Source organism: Rhinoderma darwinii, chromosome 6 (genome assembly GCF_050947455.1).
Source record: "Rhinoderma darwinii isolate aRhiDar2 chromosome 6, aRhiDar2.hap1, whole genome shotgun sequence".
Lineage (NCBI taxonomy): Eukaryota > Metazoa > Chordata > Amphibia > Anura > Rhinodermatidae > Rhinoderma > Rhinoderma darwinii.
Window position 1 is genome coordinate 1,773,380 of NC_134692.1, and position 21,889 is coordinate 1,795,268.

The following is a 21,889-nucleotide window of genomic DNA, read 5'->3' on the forward strand; positions in this document are numbered from 1 at the left end:
TCCGCAGTATGGTTCATCGAGCCCTTGATGTGAACTGCTGAAATTCCTAAAGAATGTTGTTCCTCCCAACTCATAAGTCATCTGCACTCGGCCGACATTGAGACACTCCTCGTTCCTCCTTGCTTGTTTATATAAAAACGGTTGCTAGGTTGTCCGTCTGGACCTGGAGATTCTTTAGATGAGTTTGAAAAAATATTAGCGACAATCTTACTGCCCCCTCATGTTAGAGGATAGTAACACTTCCTTCTGACTCCATCTGTTCTGAACCCATAGGTGATCTACATGGGCTCCCCAACCCCAGGAGGAGGCATCCGTTGTGAGGACTTTCTGCGGTGGGGGAATGAGAGACTTGCCGGACCACAGAGTGTCCTGAGTCTGAGTCTGGACTGCTAGTCGAAGGAAATTTTTGTGAGCGGACAGAATAGGGACATGCAATTATGCGTCCTTAAGGTCGATCGTTGCAAGAACAACGTTCTACTCCAGAAGGTTCCTCACTGACCAGATGGTTTCCATCTTGAAAGTTCTCCTCAACAGATATTGATTGAGAAAGGTCAGATCTATAACCAGTCTCCAACTGCTGTCTGATTTGGGCACCGGAAACGCTCTGGAGTAGACTCCTTGCGCCCTCTCTAAGACTGGAACATCTTCCAAGGCTGCTTTCTGGAGAAAAACCTGTAAAAACTGATGGACTATCGGATTGTGATGCACATTGAGGACAAAGTGGTCTGGGGGGAACTCTTTGAACTCCGAGTATCCACTCTTGATGGTTGTCGTCACCCACTTGTTGAATGATGTCATCGACCACCGTGAGGAGAACTTCTGAAGCCTCGCCCCTACTTGTGGGATTGGCTTGGCTTCAAATCACTGAGCTTTTGATTGGGGTTTTTCTTCTGAAAGGAGGAAGGGTTTTCCCGCTTTGCGCTAAACGTGCGTGGACTGTCTGGAAACCTTCTTTTGAACTTTGGAGATCTCCTTTTCTGATCCCGAAAGTACCGCCGGGTAGCCTTTCTTTTAGGTTCAGGAAACCTTGCCCCTTTGCCTTCCCCTAAGGATTCCAAGATATCTGTAAGTAGGGGACCGAACAAGGACTCTGGCTGGAAAGGTAGACTACAAAAATTATTTTTGGAGAGTTTATCTCCCGACTATAACTTAAGCCAATGAGCTCTTCTGGCTGCATTCTAAAGGGATCGGGCTCTAGATGCATGCTTTATGCTATCCAATTGGGAGTCACACAGGAACTCCAAGGCTGCCTTCATTACTGGGAGAGACTGGAGAATTTCTGCCCTTGGGACACCTTCTGGATCTCTCGATAAATGGCTCAACCAGACCCGGTGTGCTCTAGCCACTGACACTGAAGACAAGGAGGCTTTGCATTAGCCAACTGACGAAGTATACACTTTCTTCAAAGGGGAATCCTCTTTGCGGTCCATAGGGTCTTTCAGTAGCGCTTCATCAGATGGAAAGACTACTTTCTTTGCCAATTTCACTACTGGTAAATGTACCTTCGGTACATTCTCTCCTTTTGAGCCGGATTCATCCAGCCTGTAAAGAGTTCTAAACCAGTTCTGCCATCTATTCCGGCTTATCCCAATCTCGTTTCATCCATTCCGTTAGGACAGGATGACTGGGAAAAATGTTCCCCTTGGAAATAGGAAAATAAAGTCTGTCCTTTTTTTAGGTTTGTGTTGAACCTCTTTCCCCATCTCCAATGTATCCTTCACCTCTCTGAGGAGATCATGGAGCTTATCCTTATTTCGGATATGATGTAATCCTCATGGTCGACCAAATCTGGAGCATCAGGGACCACCTCTGAATCTGAACCCCCTGCTGGGGAAGAATCCTCTTGGTATTGACGAGTTTCAGAGGAAGAGTGCCTGGCCTGTTTAGCAGGGTGTGGTGATTTTTTGCTTCCTCAAAATCAACTGATAACTGTTGCTTGAACTATTGCATAAATCCCCTAGAATCCTCCCTAGGAGAGGAATTGACTGGGGTGGAGCACGATACACACAGATCTGACTCCACGTCATCAGGAAGGGGCTAACGACATTTCCTGCAAAGTCTGTACCTTGATTTGTGGTTCTGTTTCCTACCTTCTCCTCTAGAGGCCGACGTCTACATAGGAGCAGAGAGAGACAAACGTATGGTAGAAAATGTGCATAGCCGACAGCATAGAAACACATGAGGACCTATCAAATAGACAGCCATACTAACTTTTTAGCAAGCAGAGGCAGAGCGTGCCATCATTTCGAAAAGACGTCGGCATCTCATGCCCGCTGCGTCCACGCGTCCTATCTGGGGGTGGGGCCAGGGACGACATCACTTCCGCCCCCCCATCCATGCCTCTGTAACGCCGAGCAGCACTTCCGGATATCGGAAAAGCGCAGGCGACCGGTCCGCCAAATCGTCTCGGACCTCGACGATGGGGATGCTCAAGAAGGAAACCATACCCTTCCTGCTGCCGCTATCTCAGGTGAGGTAAGGTGCCCCCCGTCGCCGTGTACCAAGGAACGTCCGCCATCTTGGTACACCTTTTTCTTGGGTAGGATAGGGAAGGGTCTCTGAACCGACCTAGAGAGAGAGTATAAATACGCTGGGGCCCGGTTACCGGTACATACTTATAGGGGAAGTCCTTAATTATTTAATGCTTATTGCTAATTAACCTGTCTCTGCTTAATTGTACCTATGTGACTACTCTAATACTGCCCCCTATGTAGAAGTTTTTTTTTAACATAATTGGTTAAGAACGTCCATGTGAAATGTTTAGCTTTTTATTCGCAATGATTTTTTTTGTTATTGAACAATTTTTACATTTTTGTGTCATTTTTAAGGCGTTTAACAATCAGTTGGTGAATTACTCTGATGGCAGCTCATCAAGCAAAAAGCAAATCTCCCCGCCAGGCTCGGGTAAGTTCCAGGTGACACGAGTCTAGCTTTGAATATCAGTTTTTTTTTAAAATATTGTGCTAGAATTTATTTCATGTAAAGTGTGAGTGCGGGATATGGAAGTGACGGAGATTCTGCCACATCCAAGACCTCGTGCACACTGTACAGCCTGGACACAGCAGATCACACAGTTTTTTTTTATGCGGAAACTACGTCTGAGAACGCGCCATAAAACGTCCGAAAACGCCTCCCATTGACTTTAATAGGAGACAAAGGCGTTATTTTCCCGCGAGTGGTTAAACCAGCTCATGGGAAAAAGAAGCGACATGCCCTATCTTCATGCGTTTACGTCTCTGACCTCCCATTGACATCAATGGGAGGCAGAGAAAGCGTTGCCCGTGGCGCTCAATGGCCATGGCGAAAAACGCGGCAAACGGCGTGCAAAAAACTCTGTGTGAACAGGTCCTTTAACCCCTTCCCGACATTTGCCGTACATGTACGTCATGGAAAGCATTGACTTCCCGCATCTTGCCGTACATGTACGTCAAATGCAGAAGGGGTTACCGTATCAAAAATAAAAGTTTTAAAGTAAAGATGGCTGCTGTTCATAACAGCAGGACATCTGTACACGATGCCCAGGGGGGTGTCGCCTCCCCCCCGCATCGGCGATCGCCGCCATTGGCCGTTCAATTCAGACCGGCCAATTGCGGCTGTTTGCGGCTTTTGCCAATCACTGTGCCACAGGGCACAGTGATATGGTGGTGATTGGTGCTGTCTAGGACAGCACCAATGACTACCATGTTCCATGTAAAAAATGGCGGTGATGCCAGCCCCCAGATCGCTATGGTTGGTCGGTCAGCACCGACCGACCAATCGCAGCCATGGCGGGTGTTTGAAACACCCTACACCAGCCCTGCCCACCTCATTCCGGTTAGGAACGGTGAGCAGAGCTGGTGTGACCGTCTGTGAAGCCAACTTACCGAATCTGAGGCCTTCTGTGCTGCGATCCTGCTGTGACGTCTTCATCCGACTGCTTCCTGCAGAAGAGTGAACCGTCATCATCATCAACTGTGCTGCTGCTGATTTTTTTTTTTTTTAGCAGCAGCACTTGTTTTTTTTCCTAAACTTCTTATCCCTGTACCCTCCCCCCCCATCCCACCCTCCCCATCTTTCCCTTTTTACGTCCTGCGGCCGCCGAGTGCGGATCAGTGACCGCCATCACTGACCGCCAATTTTTGGCACAGGACTTCCTTTTTTTTTGTATTTTGCACCTCCCTGTGTGCGCCCTGCGGCCGCCGAGTGCGGATCAGTGACCGCCATCACTGACCGCCAATTTTTGGCACAGGACTTCCTTTTTTTTTGTATTTTGCACCTCCCTGTGTGCGCCCTGCGGCCACTGAGTGCTGATCAGTGACCGCCATCACTGATCAGCATCCGTGGTAATTTTTTTTATTTTTTGGCCTTTTTTATTACTGCACCTTTTTTTTGCGTGCGCCCTGCGGCTACTGAGTGCTGAGTCTAATAATCAGCCTCAGTGGTAATTTGTTTACGCAGGTTTTTTTTTGGCCTTTTTTTCTTCATTTTATAAAACTGTAAAAAAAAAAGACTAGCATTAGAGTAGCGGACGTTTACTGACGTCCGTTTTGTAAAAAAAGATATATAGCAGAAGTTCTAGCTATATATTTTTTTATACAGTTTGAATAAATTGACTTCTTATAGTTAGCGTCCATTTAGTGACGGACATTTAGTTCGTTCACTAAATTTTTGATAGCGTAGCGACAGTTAGTATAAATTTATAGCGTTATAGTCAGCGTCCGTTTAGTGACGGACATTCAGTTTTTTTTAACTGAAATTTGTTCACTAAATTTCTGATAGCGTAGCGACACAGTTGTAGCTCAGTTTTTTTTACAGTTCTATATTGAACGTTCAATAAATTTCTTTCTCCTAAATTTTTCTTATTCTTCTCTTCTTTTTCTTTTTTTTTTCCTATAAATTTCATATTACACGTGTAAAAGCACAACATACAAAACCACCTCTATAAAGAGTATTACACGTGTTGAAGCACTACATACCCCCCTAATAAAAATGGCCCAATCATCTCAAAGGCTCTACTCCGCTGAGGAGGCATACGCCATCCTGGCCTCTGACACTGAATCGGCCAGCGAGGGAGAAGAGGAAATTGCCCCATTCATCTTGACCTCATCATCCTCATCCAGTGATGAGGAACCCCCGCAAAGACGCCCCAGGACATCAGCTGAGGCAACCCCCCAAATGAGCGATACCCTGTGGAACCCACCCCCTGATAATTATGAGCCTCACATTCCAGATTTCACAGGGAGCTCTGGAATTCTATTTGAGACTGTAGGCCTCGCAGAAATTCACTATTTCAATCTGTTTTTCACTGAGGATTTTGTTAATGTAATGGCGGCCCAAACAAATTTATATGCCCAACAATTTTTAGCCCAAAACCCCACGTCATCATTTGCTAGGTGGACCCCCATAGAGGCAGCGGAGATGATGAAATTTTGGGGCCTTGTCCTACATATGGGCCTAGTAAAAAAACCAGAGATTAGGCAATACTGGAGTGCGGACATTTTATACAGCACCCCATTATACCACATGGCAATGACCCGGGCACGATTTGAAATTATTCTGAAATTTTTGCATTATAATGATAATGCACAGTGCCCGCCCCGTGATGACCCCACATACGACCGCCTATTCAAAATCAGGCCAATGATTGATTATTTCTGCACCAAATTTCAGGAAGTGTACACCCCCGAAAAGAACATAGCAATAGACGAGTCCCTTGTACATTTTAAGGGGAGACTAAAATTCCGCCAATACCTGCCAAGCAAGAGGGCGAGGTATGGAATTAAAATGTACAAGCTGTGCGAGAGCAGCTCAGGGTACACCTACAGGTTTCGGGTTTATGAAGGGAAGGACACCAGGATAGAACCTCCAGAATGCCCCCCTGTCCTGGGAGTTAGTGGAAAAATAGTGTGGGACTTGATGCACCCACTGCTGGACCAGGGTTATCACCTTTACGTGGATAACTTCTATACCAGCATCCCACTATTTAAATGCCTCTCCACCAGAAGTACTGTAGCATGCGGCACCGTGCGCAAAAATCAGAGAGGCCTCTCTAAAAATCTGATTGGGCAACCCCTAAGAAAAGGAGAAAGCAGGGCACTACACAGCGATAACTTGTTGCTGGTCAAGTATAAGGACAAGAGGGACGTCCTTATGTTGACCACAATACACGGTAGTGGCATCACCCCTGTCCCTGTCCGAGGTAGCACCACAATGACCCCCAAGCCAGACTGCATCCTCGGCTACAATAAGTACATGGGAGGTGTTGATCTCTCTGATCAAGTACTGAAGCCGTACAGTGCCATGCGTAAAACAAAGACGTGGTACAAAAAGCTGGCCGTGCACGTGGTACAGATGGCATTGTATAACGCTTACGTGCTATACCGATGTGCAGGCCGGACAGGGACATTCCTTCAGTTTCAAGAAGCGGTTATCAAGGCCCTTGTATTTGGGGACCAGGAAGGGGAGAGCCCCAGTACTTCTAGAAGCGATGGTCCACGTATTGTACCAGGGCAACACTTTCCTGGCGAAATCCCCCCCACTGGTAAAAAGGGAAGGAGCCAAAAAAGGTGTAAAGTGTGTTACAACAGAGGGAGAAGACGAGACACAACTTATCATTGTGAAACCTGTCCCGACAAACCTGGCCTGTGCATAAAAGAGTGCTTCAAAGTTTATCACACATCCATGGATTTTAATTGAAACATTTTTTTAAATGCTCACTATACCCCTAGATAATTTACTCAAGGGGTGTAGTTTCCAAAATGGGGTCACTTGTGGGGGGTTTCCACTGTTTTGACCCCTCAGGGGCTTTGCAAATGCGACATGGCCACCGCAAACCATTCCAGTTACATTTGAACTCCAAATGGTGTTCTTTCCCTTCTGAGCCCTGCCGTGTGTCCAAACAGCCGTTTATGACCACATGTGGGGTACTGTTTTACTCAGGATAAACTGCTCTACAAATGTTGTGGTGCTTTTTCTCCTTTAGTCCTTGTGGGAATGAAAAAAAATTTTGCTAAACCTACGTTTTATTGGTTAAAATTTACATTTTCATTTTCACGGCCTACTTCCAATAAATTCTGCAAAAAGCCTGTGGGGTCAAAATGCTCACTATACCCCTAGATAATTTACTCAAGGGGTGTAGTTTCCAAAATGGGGTCACTTGTGGGGGGGTTCTACTGTTTTGACCCCTCAGGGGCTTTGCAAATGCGACATGGCCACCGCAAACCATTCCAGTTACATTTGAACTCCAAATGGTGTTCTTTCCCTTCTGAGCCCTGCCGTGTGTCCAAACAGCCGTTTATGACCACATGTGGGGTACTGTTTTACTCAGGATAAACTGCTCTACAAATGTTGTGGTGCTTTTTCTCCTTTAGTCCTTGTGGGAATGAAAAAAAATTTTGCTAAACCTACGTTTTATTGGTTAAAATTTACATTTTCATTTTCACGGCCTACTTCCAATAAATTCTGCAAAAAGCCTGTGGGGTCAAAATGCTCACTATACCCCTAGATAATTTACTCAAGGGGTGTAGTTTCCAAAATGGGGTCACTTGTGGGGGGTTTCCACTGTTTTGTGCCCTCAGGGGCTTTGCAAATGCGACATGGCCTCCGCAAACCATTCCTGCTAAATTTGAGCTCCAAAAGCCAAATGGGGTTCCTTCCCTTCTAAGCCCTGCCGTGTGTCCAAACAGCAGTCTATGATCAAATGTGGGGTACTGTTTTACTCGGGACAAACTGCTCTACAAATGTTGTGGTGCTTTTTCTCTTTTAGTCCTTGTGGAAATGAAAAAAAATGAGCTAAACCTACGTTTTATTGGGAAAAATGTAGATTTTCATTTTCACATCCTACTTCCAATAATTTCTGCAAAAAATTTGTGGGGTCAAAATGCTCACTATACCCCTAGATAATTTCCTCAAGGGGTGTAGTTTCCAAAATGGGGTCACTTGTTGGGGGTTTCCACTGTTTTGTGCCCTCAGGGGCTTTGCAAATGCGACATGGCATCCGCAAACCATTCCTGCTAAATTTGAGCTCCAAAAGCCAAATGGGGTTCCTTCACTTCTAAGCCCTGCCGTGTGTCCAAACAGCAGTCTATGATCAAATGTGGGGTACTGTTTTACTCGGGACAAACTGCTCTACAAATGTTGTGGTGCTTTTTCTCTTTTAGACCTTGTGAAAATGAAAAAAAATTAGCTAAACCTACGTTTTATTGGGAAAAATGTAGATTTTCATTTTTCACATCCTACTTCCAATAATTTCTGCAAAAAATCTGTGGGGTCAAAATGCTCACTATACCCCTAGATAATTTCCTCAAGGGGTGTAGTTTCCAAAATGGGGTCACTTGTGGGCGGTTTCCACTGTTTTGGCACCGCAAGAGTCCTTCAAACCGGATATGGTGCCTAAAATATATTGTAATAAAAACAAGGCCCCAAAATCCTCAAGGTGCTCCTTTGCTTCGGAGGCCGGTGTTTCAGTCCATAAGCACGCTAGGGCGACATGTGGGATATTTCTAAAAACTGCAGAATCTGGGCAATAAATATTGAGTTGCATTTTTCTGGTGAAACTTTCTGTGTTACACAAAAAATGGATTCAAAATGAATTTCTGCAAAAAAAACCGAAATTTATAAATTTCCCCTCTATATTGCTTTCATTCCTGTGAAACGTCTAAAGGGTTAAAACACTTTCTGAATGCTGTTTTGAATACTTTGAGGGGTGCAGTTTTTAAAATGGGGTGACTTTTTGGGGGTTTCTAATATATAAGGCCCTCAAAGCCACTTCAGAACTGAACTGGCCCCTGTAAAAATAGCCTTTTGAAATTTTCTTGAAAATGTGAGAAATTGCTGCTAAAGTTCTAAGCCTTGTAACGTCCTAGAAAAATAAAAGGATGTTCAAAAAACGATGCCAAACTAAAGTAGACATATGGGTGATGTTAATTAGCAACAATTTTGTGTGTTATAACTGCCTGTCTTACAAGCAGATACATTTAAATTGATAAAAATGCTATTTTTTGCAATTTTTCACTATATTTTGGTGTTTTTCACAATTAAATACTGAATGTATCGGGCAAATTTTGCCAGTAACATAAAGTCCAATGTGTCACGAGAAAACAATCTCAGAATCGCTTGGATAGGTACAAGCATTCCGACGTTATTACCACATAAAGTGAAACATGTCAGATTTGAAAAATGAGGCTTGGTCAGGAAGGTCAAAAGTGGCTAAAGAGGGAAGGGGTTAAAGCTGTTGAGACTCTCCATTGCTGTACTTTGCTGCATATGTTTTATACTTTGGGGTTAAGAAAGGAGTTTGGTTTTTTGTTAAAGAAAAAGTTTAAAACGTTTCAATAGAAATTGTACCAAATAAAAATTCATTAAAAAAACCTCTTAAATGGGAAACCCCAGTGAAAACCAGGATCTTTCTGTTGATCATCGGTCTCCGGCTGAGGTTTCCTCTTTTTATTCTTCTATTTAAAATGGAACCCAGAATTTGCCGGGACCTTTGCAGAGCAACAACCTAGGCCATGTATTGGGTGACAACCACTGAGCTCCTTGGTTCTGGGTGCTCCGCCATTGTCACTCATTCAGTCGTCCTGGTGGATGACTGTGGATTGTTTTTTATTTTTGCTATTGAACAAGGAATATGACAACCGTACATCATACAAGGAGGCAAGAGACAGGAGCAGGATACATAGCAAGTGTATATAATGCATTATCATAATAGTCAGTCATTGCCTCTAAGGGTTTGTTCACACCGAGTGTATTTCGGCATTTTCGGGCCGTAAACGACGGAAGAATCGGAAGCATAACGCCTCCAAACATCTGCCCATTGATTTCAATGAGAAAAGGCGTTCTGTTCCGACGGGGCGTTTTTTACGCGACTGTTTTTCAAAACGGTCACTTAAAAAAACTGCCACGAAAAATAAGTGCATGTCACTATTTCAGCCGTTAAAAATGCCACGAAAAACGCGACTGGTTAAAAAATGGTCTGAAAATCAGGAGCTGTTTTCCCTTGAAAACAGCTCCGTATTTTCTGACGTTTTTTATTTTGTGTGTGCACGTACGCTTAAAGTAAAAACCACCAATCCTACCACATTAAAACAAGTGCGTCACATAACCCTACACAATACTGAAGGATGGTTTACACCGCAGTTACCGAAGTCTCCAACCACCTTGCCCAAATCTTCCCAAATTTATAAGGACATTTTCTATTGTGATCTAGTTTTTGGTACATGGGTATATATTTGTTGATAAATTGCAACCAATGGATTAAAGGGTAACTAAACATTTGACAATCTTCTGACATGTTATAGTGACGTGTCATAAGTTTTGATTGGTGAGGGTCCGAGCACTGGGACCCCCACCAATCGCTAAAACGAAGCGGCAGAAAGTCTCATGTGATCGCTGAGCTGCTTCTTGGCCGTCTTTTTCTGGAAAGCCGATGTATCCGAGTACGGGCTCAAAAGAAAGTCTATGAGCCCGTCCTCCAATACATCGGCTTTCCGGGAAAAAGCCAAACAGAAACTTAGTGGCTGAGCGCTTACACGAGCGCTTCTACGGCTTTGTTTTAGAGATTGGTGGGGGTCTCCGTACTCTGACTCCCACCAATCAAAACTTCTGACACTTCACTTTGACATGTCAGTTTGTCAAACGTTTAGTTACCCTTTAAGCTCCGACATGTTGTGGCCTAAGTCATGATCAAGACTTTTCTGGCGCAAAATAGAGTAAAACGGAATACATTTTTTTCATAATACTTTGGGACAATATTGTTTATAATACCCAAGAGATAGATCTGTGGGGTGAGGCGTCGAGGGAGCTCAAAATGAACATAAAGGAACTCTATCACTTCAGTCCAGAAGGGTGAGACCTTGGGACATGGCACTTCACTGTATATGGCGAACGGTGGATTGGCATCTAAAACAAAAATCTGAAACGGACGCTCCCATTTTCTGAAGCCTGACCGCAATATAGTAAATCCGGTGCAGAAAACGAGATTGTGTCAGGAAGTCTCTTGCATTCACTACTGAATCAAAACAGTTGAGTTCCACCTCCCTCCACTCCTCCTCCGTCACCTCAGGGATATCACCATGCCACTTAGGGCCTGTTCACATCCGCGTTAGGTTCCGTTGATGGGTTCCGTGGGAGGAACCCATCGACTGAAAGACAGTCGGAAACCATAGCTTTCCGTTAGCATGACTAGTGATTTCAATGGTAATGCTTCCGTTGCTAATGGTTTCCGTTTGTCTCTATTCCGTAAGGTTTCGGTTCTTTTTGACAGAAACAATAGCGCAGGCGACTGTGCTATTGATTCAGTCCAAAAAACTGAAACCTTACCGAATAGAGACAAATGGAAACATTTAGCAATGGAAGCATTACCATTGAAATCACTAGTCATGCTAACGGAAAGCTATGGTTTCCGACTGTCTTTCCGTTGATGGTTCCTCCCATGGCAAGGTCTGATGGAACCAGTCAACGGAATTGAACGTGGAGGTGAACACACTCTTAGCAAAAGCCCTGACAAAGGGACTATGACCAGGAGAGCGTAGCAAAGCATTTAGTGAAGACCTTAGAAAGGTTCAGGACACCAGGGAGGTTTTCCAATTTAGAGAAACTTCACTCGAGGTTAAACAGCCAAATTGAGCCACACAGGCGAGTCGTAATAGAAGGTAATGTAAAAAAGGTCTTTCTCGAGACCCCATAGTGTCCCTCAAGGTCAGAAAAGGATAGAAAACCAGTATCAGTAGAGTAAAGTTGATCCAAGAATTTAACCCCTGCCCACCGCACCGCGCCCGGCAGAGACTCCAGGCGAGACAGACCTGAATTACACCATAGTGGGGTTCTGGGTGAATATAATGTAGCCGCAGAGTCCGGTAACAACCTGTGCGTTCCTCCTGGGCCGGGCTACAGTCTGGAGTGGGAGGTCTGCCAAGCAAGGAGATTTAAATCTATATAAAAGATTCGTAAGGCTTTCATCCGAGATCGTTCGTGCTCCCGTGGGTGACTGTCATCCAAGTTCTTCCCTGTAGTTTGTCCGTCCAATCCATTAAAGACACAGGACAAATAAATATAAAGCTTTGATTGCCAATAATAAGGGAGGACATGCGGTGAGGCGGTCGGAAGCATTGCCGGGGTTTCCTTTACAAGCTTTGAGTTTCGCCACTGGAAATTAGTTCTATTTTATGCAGATGATCCTTGACCTCTTCTGTCTTGCAGTTTTTTGTGGAACGGTCACAAATTCATCTTTGGGAGTTCATGAAATGAGGATCGGATCTCTTACCTTCCAAGTCAAGACCGGAGATATAACCAAGGAAGAGGCTGAAGTCGTCGTCAACTCCTCCAATAACAATTTTAGCCTTCACTCAGGTGAGTCTTCAAAATACTTATATCCAACCAATATCTGGGACCATTGTTCTAGCCCCGAAGATGGACACCTGTGTAAAGCCGCCCATAGACTCCACACTGGATATGTTAGGCCCTATACACCTGTAAGCTCCAAACTAGGCGCATAAACCCCCTGCTGCTGTAATCCATACACCGGACACATAAACCCCCTGCTGCTGTAATCCATACACCGGACACATAAACCTCCTGCTGCTGTAATCTATACACCGAACACATAAACCCCCTGCTGCTGTAATCTATACACCGGGCACATAAACCTCCTGCTGCTGTAATCTATACACCGGACACATAAACCCCCTGCTGCTGTAATCCATACACCGGACACATAAACCCCCTGCTGCTGTAATCCATACACCGGACACATAAACCTCCTGCTGCTGTAATCTATACACCGAACACATAAACCCCCTGCTGCTGTAATCTATACACCGGGCACATAAACCTCCTGCTGCTGTAATCTATACACCGGACACATAAACCCCCTGCTGCTGTAATCTATACACCGGACACATAAACCTCCTGCTGCTGTAATCTATACACCGGGCACATAAACCTCCTGCTGCTGTAATCTATACACCGGACACATAAACCCCCCGCTGCTGTAATCTATACACCGGACACATAAACCCCCCGCTGCTGTAATCTATACACCGGACACATAAACCTCCTGCTGCTGTAATCTATACACCGGACACATAAACCCCCTGCTGCTGTAATCTATACACCGGACACATAAACCCCCTGCTGCTGTAATCTATACACCGGGCACATAAACCCCCTGCTGCTGTAATCTATACACCGGACACATAAACCTCCTGCTGCTGTAATCTATACACCGGACACATAAACCCCCTGCTGCTGTAATCTATACACCGGACACATAAACCTCCTGCTGCTGTAATCTACACACCGGACACATAAACCCCCTGCTGCTGTAATCTACACACCGGACACATAAACCTCCTGCTGCTGTAATCTATACACCGGACACATAAACCCCCTGCTGCTGTAATCTACACACCGGACACATAAACCTCCTGCTGCTGTAATCTATACACCGGGCACATAAACCCCCTGCTGCTGTAATCTACACACCGGACACATAAACCCCCCGCTGCTGTAATCTATACACCGGACACATAAACCTCCTGCTGCTGTAATCTATACACCGGAAACATAAACCCCCTACTGCTGTAATCTATACACCGGACACATAAACCTCCTGCTGCTGTAATCTATACACCGGACACATAAACCCCCTGCTGCTGTAATCTACACACCGGACACATAAACCTCCTGCTGCTGTAATCTATACACCGGGCACATAAACCCCCTGCTGCTGTAATCTACACACCGGACACATAAACCCCCTGCTGCTGTAATCTACACACCGGACACATAAACCCCCTGCTGCTGTAATCTACACACCGGACACATAAACCCCCCGCTGCTGTAATCTATACACCGGACACATAAACCTGCTGCTGCTGTAATCTACACACCGGACACATAAACCTCCTGCTGCTGTAATCTATACACCGGACACATAAACCTCCTGCTGCTGTAATCTATACACCGGACACATAAACCTCCCGCTGCTGTAATCTACACACCGGGCACATAAGCCCCCTGCTGCTGTAATCTATACACCGGACACATAAACCTCCTGCTGCTGTAATCTACACACCGGACACATAAACCCCCCGCTGCTGTAATCTACACACCGGGCACATAAGCCCCCTGCTGCTGTAATCTATACACCGGACACATAAACCTCCTGCTGCTGTAATCTATACACCGGACACATAAACCCCCTGCTGCTGTAATCTACACACCGGACACATAAACCCCCTGCTGCTGTAATCTATACACCGGACACATAAACCTCCTGCTGCTGTAATCTACACACCGGACACATAAACCCCCTGCTGCTGTAATCTATACACCGGACACATAAACCTCCTGCTGCTGTAATCTATACACCGGACACATAAACCCCCCGCTGCTGTAATCTACACACCGGACACATAAACCCCCTGCTGCTGTAATCTATACACCGGACACATAAACCCCCTGCTGCTGTAATCTATACACCGGACACATAAACCTCCTGCTGCTGTAATCTATACACCGGACACATAAACCTCCTGCTGCTGTAATCTATACACCGGACACATAAACCCCCCGCTGCTGTAATCTATACACCGGACACATAAACCCCCTGCTGCTGTAATCTACACACCGGACACATAAACCTCCTGCTGCTGTAATCTATACACCGGGCACATAAACCTCCTGCTGCTGTAATCTACACACCGGACACATAAACCTCCTGCTGCTGTAATCTACACACCGGACACATAAACCCCCCGCTGCTGTAATCTATACACCGGACACATAAACCCCCTGCTGCTGTAATCTACACACCGGACACATAAACCTCCTGCTGCTGTAATCTATACACCGGGCACATAAACCTCCTGCTGCTGTAATCTATACACCGGACACATAAACCTCCCGCTGCTGTAATCTATACACCGGGCACATAAACCCCCTGCTGCTGTAATCTATACACCGGACACATAAACCTCCCGCTGCTGTAATCTATACACCGGGCACATAAACCTCCTGCTGCTGTAATCTATACACCGGGCACATAAACCTCCTGCTGCTGTAATCTACACACCGGGCACATAAACCCCCTGCTGCTGTAATCTACACACCGGACACATAAACCCCCTGCTGCTGTAATCTATACACCGGACACATAAACCCCCCGCTGCTGTAATCTATACACCGGACACATAAACCTCCTGCTGCTGTAATCTACACACCGGACACATAAACCCCCTGCTGCTGTAATCTATACACCGGACACATAAACCTCCTGCTGCTGTAATCTACACACCGGACACATAAACCCCCTGCTGCTGTAATCTATACACCGGACACATAAACCTCCTGCTGCTGTAATCTACACACTGGACACATAAACCTCCTGCTGCTGTAATCTATACACCGGACACACAAACCCCCTGCTGCTGTAATCTACACACCGGACACATAAACCCCCCGCTGCTGTAATCTATACACCGGACACATAAACCTCCCGCTGCTGTAATCTATACACCAGACACATAAACCCCCTGCTGCTGTAATCTACACACCGGACACATAAACCCCCTGCTGCTGTAATCTACACACCGGACACATAAACCCCCTGCTGCTGTAATCTATACACCGGACACATAAACCCCCTGCTGCTGTAATCTACACACCGGACACATAAACCCCCCGCTGCTGTAATCTATACACCGGACACATAAACCTCCTGCTGCTGTAATCTACACACCGGACACATAAACCCCCTGCTGCTGTAATCTATACACCGGACACATAAACCTCCTGCTGCTGTAATCTATACACCGGACACATAAACCCCCTGCTGCTGTAATCTACACACCGGACACATAAACCTCCCGCTGCTGTAATCTATACACCGGACACATAAACCTGCTGCTGCTGTAATCTATACACCGGACACATAAACCCCCTGCTGCTGTAATCTATACACCGGACACATAAACCCCCTGCTGCTGTAATCTATACACCGGACACATAAACCCCCTGCTGCTGTAATCTACACACTGGACACATAAACCTCCTGCTGCTGTAATCTATACACCGGACACACAAACCCCCTGCTGCTGTAATCTATACACCGGACACATAAACCCCCTGCTGCTGTAATCTACACACCGGACACATAAACCCCCTGCTGCTGTAATCCATACACCGGACACATAAACCTCCCGCTGCTGTAATCTATACACCGGACACATAAACCCCCTGCTGCTGTAATCTATACACCGGACACATAAACCCCCCGCTGCTGTAATCTATACACCGGACACATAAACCCCCCGCTGCTGTAATCTATACACCGGACACATAAACCCCCTGCTGCTGTAATCTACACACCGGACACATAAACCCCCCGCTGCTGTAATCTATACACCGGACACATAAACCCCCTGCTGCTGTAATCTATACACCGGACACATAAACCCCCCGCTGCTGTAATCTATACACCGGACACATAAACCCCCTGCTGCTGTAATCTATACACCGGACACATAAACCTCCTGCTGCTGTAATCTATACACCGGACACATAAACCTCCTGCTGCTGTAATCTATACACCGGACACATAAACCTGCTGCTGCTGTAATCTATACACCGGACACATAAACCTCCTGCTGCTGTAATCTATACACCGGACACATAAACCCCCCGCTGCTGTAATCTATACACCGGACACATAAACCCCCCGCTGCTGTAATCTATACACCGGGCACATAAACCCCCCGCTGCTGTAATCTATACACCGGACACATAAACCCCCTGCTGCTGTAATCTATACACCGGACACATAAACCTCCTGCTGCTGTAATCTATACACCGGACACATAAACCTCCTGCTGCTGTAATCTATACACCGGACACATAAACCTCCTGCTGCTGTAATCTATACACCGGACACATAAACCCCCTGCTGCTGTAATCTATACACCGGACACATAAACCCCCTGCTGCTGTAATCTATACACCGGACACATAAACCCCCTGCTGCTGTAATCTATACACCGGACACATAAACCTCCTGCTGCTGTAATCTATACACCGGACACATAAACCTCCTGCTGCTGTAATCTATACACCGGACACATAAACCTCCTGCTGCTGTAATCTACACACCGGACACATAAACCCCCTGCTGCTGTAATCTATACACCGGACACATAAACCCCCTGCTGCTGTAATCTATACACCGGGCACATAAACCTCCTGCTGCTGTAATCTATACACCGGACACATAAACCCCCTGCTGCTGTAATCTATACACCGGACACATAAACCTCCTGCTGCTGTAATCTATACACCGGACACATAAACCTCCTGCTGCTGTAATCTATACACCGGACACATAAACCCCCTGCTGCTGTAATCTATACACCGGACACATAAACCTCCTGCTGCTGTAATCTATACACCGGACACATAAACCCCCTGCTGCTGTAATCTATACACCGGACACATAAACCCCCTGCTGCTGTAATCTATACACCGGACACATAAACCTCCTGCTGCTGTAATCTACACACCGGACACATAAACCTCCTGCTGCTGTAATCTATACACCGGACACATAAACCCCCTGCTGCTGTAATCCATACACCGGACACATAAACCTCCTGCTGCTGTAATCTATACACCGGACACATAAACCCCCCGCTGCTGTAATCTATACACCGGACACATAAACCTCCCGCTGCTGTAATCTGTACACCGGACACATAAACCTCCCGCTGCTGTAATCTATACACCGGACACATAAACCCCCTGCTGCTGTAATCTATACACCGGGCACATAAACCCCCGCTGCTGTAATCTATACACCGGACACATAAACCTCCTGCTGCTGTAATCTACACACCGGACACATAAACCCCCTGCTGCTGTAATCTATACACCGGGCACATAAACCTCCTGCTGCTGTAATCTATACACCGGACACATAAACCCCCTGCTGCTGTAATCTATACACCGGACACATAAACCTCCCGCTGCTGTAATCTATACACCGGACACATAAACCTGCTGCTGCTGTAATCTATACACCGGACACATAAACCCCCTGCTGCTGTAATCTATACACCGGGCACATAAACCTCCTGCTGCTGTAATCTATACACCGGGCACATAAACCCCCTGCTGCTGTAATCTATACACCGGACACATAAACCCCCTGCTGCTGTAATCTATACACCGGACACATAAACCTCCTGCTGCTGTAATCTATACACCGGACACATAAACCCCCTGCTGCTGTAATCCATACACCGGACACATAAACCCCCCGCTGCTGTAATCTATACACCGGACACATAAACCCCCTGCTGCTGTAATCTACACACCGGACACATAAACCTCCCGCTGCTGTAATCTATACACCGGACACATAAACCCCCCGCTGCTGTAATCTATACACCGGACACATAAACCTCCTGCTGCTGTAATCTATACACCGGACACATAAACCTCCTGCTGCTGTAATCTATACACCGGACACATAAACCCCCTGCTGCTGTAATCTATACACCGGACACATAAACCCCCTGCTGCTGTAATCTATACACCGGACACATAAACCCCCTGCTGCTGTAATCTATACACCGGACACATAAACCCCCCGCTGCTGTAATCTATACACCGGACACATAAACCTCCCGCTGCTGTAATCTATACACCGGACACATAAACCCCCTGCTGCTGTAATCTACACACCGGACACATAAACCCCCCGCTGCTGTAATCTACACACCGGACACATAAACCCCCCGCTGCTGTAATCTATACACCGGGCACATAAACCCCCTGCTGCTGTAATCTACACACCGGGCACATAAACCCCCTGCTGCTGTAATCTACACACCGGGCACATAAACCCCCTGCTGCTGTAATCTATACACCGGACACATAAACCTCCTGCTGCTGTAATCTACACACCGGACACATAAACCCCCCGCTGCTGTAATCTACACACTGGACACATAAACCCCCTGCTGCTGTAATCTATACACCGGACACATAAACCCCCTGCTGCTGTAATCTACACACCGGACACATAAACCTCCTGCTGCTGTAATCTATACACCGGACACATAAACCCCCTGCTGCTGTAATCTATACACCGGACACATAAACCCGCTGCTGCTGTAATCTATACACCGGACACATAAACCCCCCGCTGCTGTAATCTACACACCGGGCACATAAACCCCCCGCTGCTGTAATCTATACACCGGACACATAAACCTCCTGCTGCTGTAATCTATACACCGGGCACATAAACCCCCTGCTGCTGTAATCTATACACTGGACACATAAACCCCCTGCTGCTGTAATCTACACACCGGGCACATAAACCCCCTGCTGCTGTAATCTATACACCGGACACATAAACCTCCTGCTGCTGTAATCTATACACCGGACACATAAACCTCCCGCTGCTGTAATCTATACACCGGACACATAAACCTCCCGCTGCTGTAATCTATACACCGGACACATAAACCTCCTGCTGCTGTAATCTACACACCGGACACATAAACCTCCTGCTGCTGTAATCTATACACCGGACACATAAACCTCCTGCTGCTGTAATCTATACACCGGGCACATAAACCTCCTGCTGCTGTAATCTATACACCGGACACATAAACCTCCTGCTGCTGTAATCTATACACCGGACACATAAACCCCCTGCTGCTGTAATCTATACACCGGACACATAAACCTCCTGCTGCTGTAATCTATACACCGGACACATAAACCCCCTGCTGCTGTAATCTACACACCGGACACATAAACCTCCCGCTGCTGTAATCTATACACCGGGCACATAAACCTCCTGCTGCTGTAATCTATACACCGGACACATAAACCTCCTGCTGCTGTAATCTATACACCGGACACATAAACCTCCTGCTGCTGTAATCTATACACCGGACACATAAACCCCCTGCTGCTGTAATCTATACACCGGACACATAAACCCCCTGCTGCTGTAATCTACACACCGGACACATAAACCTCCCGCTGCTGTAATCTATACACCGGGCACATAAACCTCCTGCTGCTGTAATCTATACACCGGACACATAAACCCCCTGCTGCTGTAATCTATACACCGGACACATAAACCCCCTGCTGCTGTAATCTATACACCGGACACATAAACCTCCTGCTGCTGTAATCTATACACCGGACACATAAACCCCCTGCTGCTGTAATCTATACACCGGGCACATAAACCCCCTGCTGCTGTAATCTATACACCGGGCACATAAACCCCCTGCTGCTGTAATCTATACACCGGGCACATAAACCCCCTGCTGCTGTAATCTATACACCGGACACATAAACCCCCTGCTGCTGTAATCTATACACCGGACACATAAACCTCCTGCTGCTGTAATCTATACACCGGACACATAAACCCCCCGCTGCTGTAATCTATACACCGGACACATAAACCCCCTGCTGCTGTAATCTATACACCGGGCACATAAACCCCCTGCTGCTGTAATCTATACACCGGGCACATAAACCCCCTGCTGCTGTAATCTATACACCGGGCACATAAACCTCCTGCTGCTGTAATCTATACACCGGACACATAAACCCCCTGCTGCTGTAATCTATACACCGGACACATAAACCCCCTGCTGCTGTAATCTATACACCGGGCACATAAACCCCCTGCTGCTGTAATCTATACACCGGACACATAAACCTCCTGCTGCTGTAATCTATACACCGGGCACATAAACCTCCTGCTGCTGTAATCTATACACCGGACACATAAACCTCCTGCTGCTGTAATCTATACACCGGACACATAAACCTCCTGCTGCTGTAATCTATACACCGGGCACATAAACCTCCTGCTGCTGTAATCTATACACCGGACACATAAACCTCCTGCTGCTGTAATCTACACACCGGACACATAAACCCCCCGCTGCTGTAATCTATACACCGGACACATAAACCTCCTGCTGCTGTAATCTATACACCGGACACATAAACCCCCCGCTGCTGTAATCTATACACCGGACACATAAACCTCCTGCTGCTGTAATCTATACACCGGACACATAAACCTCCTGCTGCTGTAATCTATACACCGGACACATAAACCTCCTGCTGCTGTAATCTACACACCGGACACATAAACCCCCCGCTGCTGTAATCTATACACCGGACACATAAACCCCCTGCTGCTGTAATCTATACACCGGACACATAAACCCCCTGCTGCTGTAATCTACACACCGGACACATAAACCCCCTGCTGCTGTAATCTACACACCGGACACATAAACCCCCTGCTGCTGTAATCTACACACCGGACACATAAACCCCCTGCTGCTGTAATCTATACACCGGACACAAAAACCTCCTGCTGCTGTAATCTATACACCGGACACATAAACCTCCTGCTGCTGTAATCTATACACCGGACACATAAACCCCCCGCTGCTGTAATCTATACACCGGACACATAAACCCCCTGCTGCTGTAATCTACACACCGGACACATAAACCCCCTGCTGCTGTAATCTATACACCGGACACATAAACCTCCTGCTGCTGTAATCTATACACCGGACACATAAACCCCCTGCTGCTGTAATCTACACACCGGACACATAAACCTCCTGCTGCTGTAATCTATACACCGGACACATAAACCCCCCGCTGCTGTAATCTACACACCGGACACATAAACCCCCTGCTGCTGTAATCTATACACCGGACACATAAACCCCCCGCTGCTGTAATCTATACACCGGACACATAAACCTCCTGCTGCTGTAATCTATACACCGGACACATAAACCTCCTGCTGCTGTAATCTACACACCGGGCACATAAACCCCCTGCTGCTGTAATC

At 46.5% G+C, this 21,889-nt stretch overlaps 1 protein-coding gene across 1 annotated transcript in view; it reads left to right on the plus strand.

Moving 5' to 3' along the window:
• Positions 1-21,889, plus strand: part of LOC142655166 (protein mono-ADP-ribosyltransferase PARP14-like) — a 75,260-nt gene that overhangs the window by 36,483 nt on the left and 16,888 nt on the right. The window contains exons 9-10 of the mRNA XM_075828997.1: positions 2,829-2,904; positions 12,178-12,327. Coding sequence (XP_075685112.1) covers positions 2,829-2,904; positions 12,178-12,327 — 226 coding nt within the window. The remainder of the gene's footprint in view (positions 1-2,828; positions 2,905-12,177; positions 12,328-21,889) is intronic.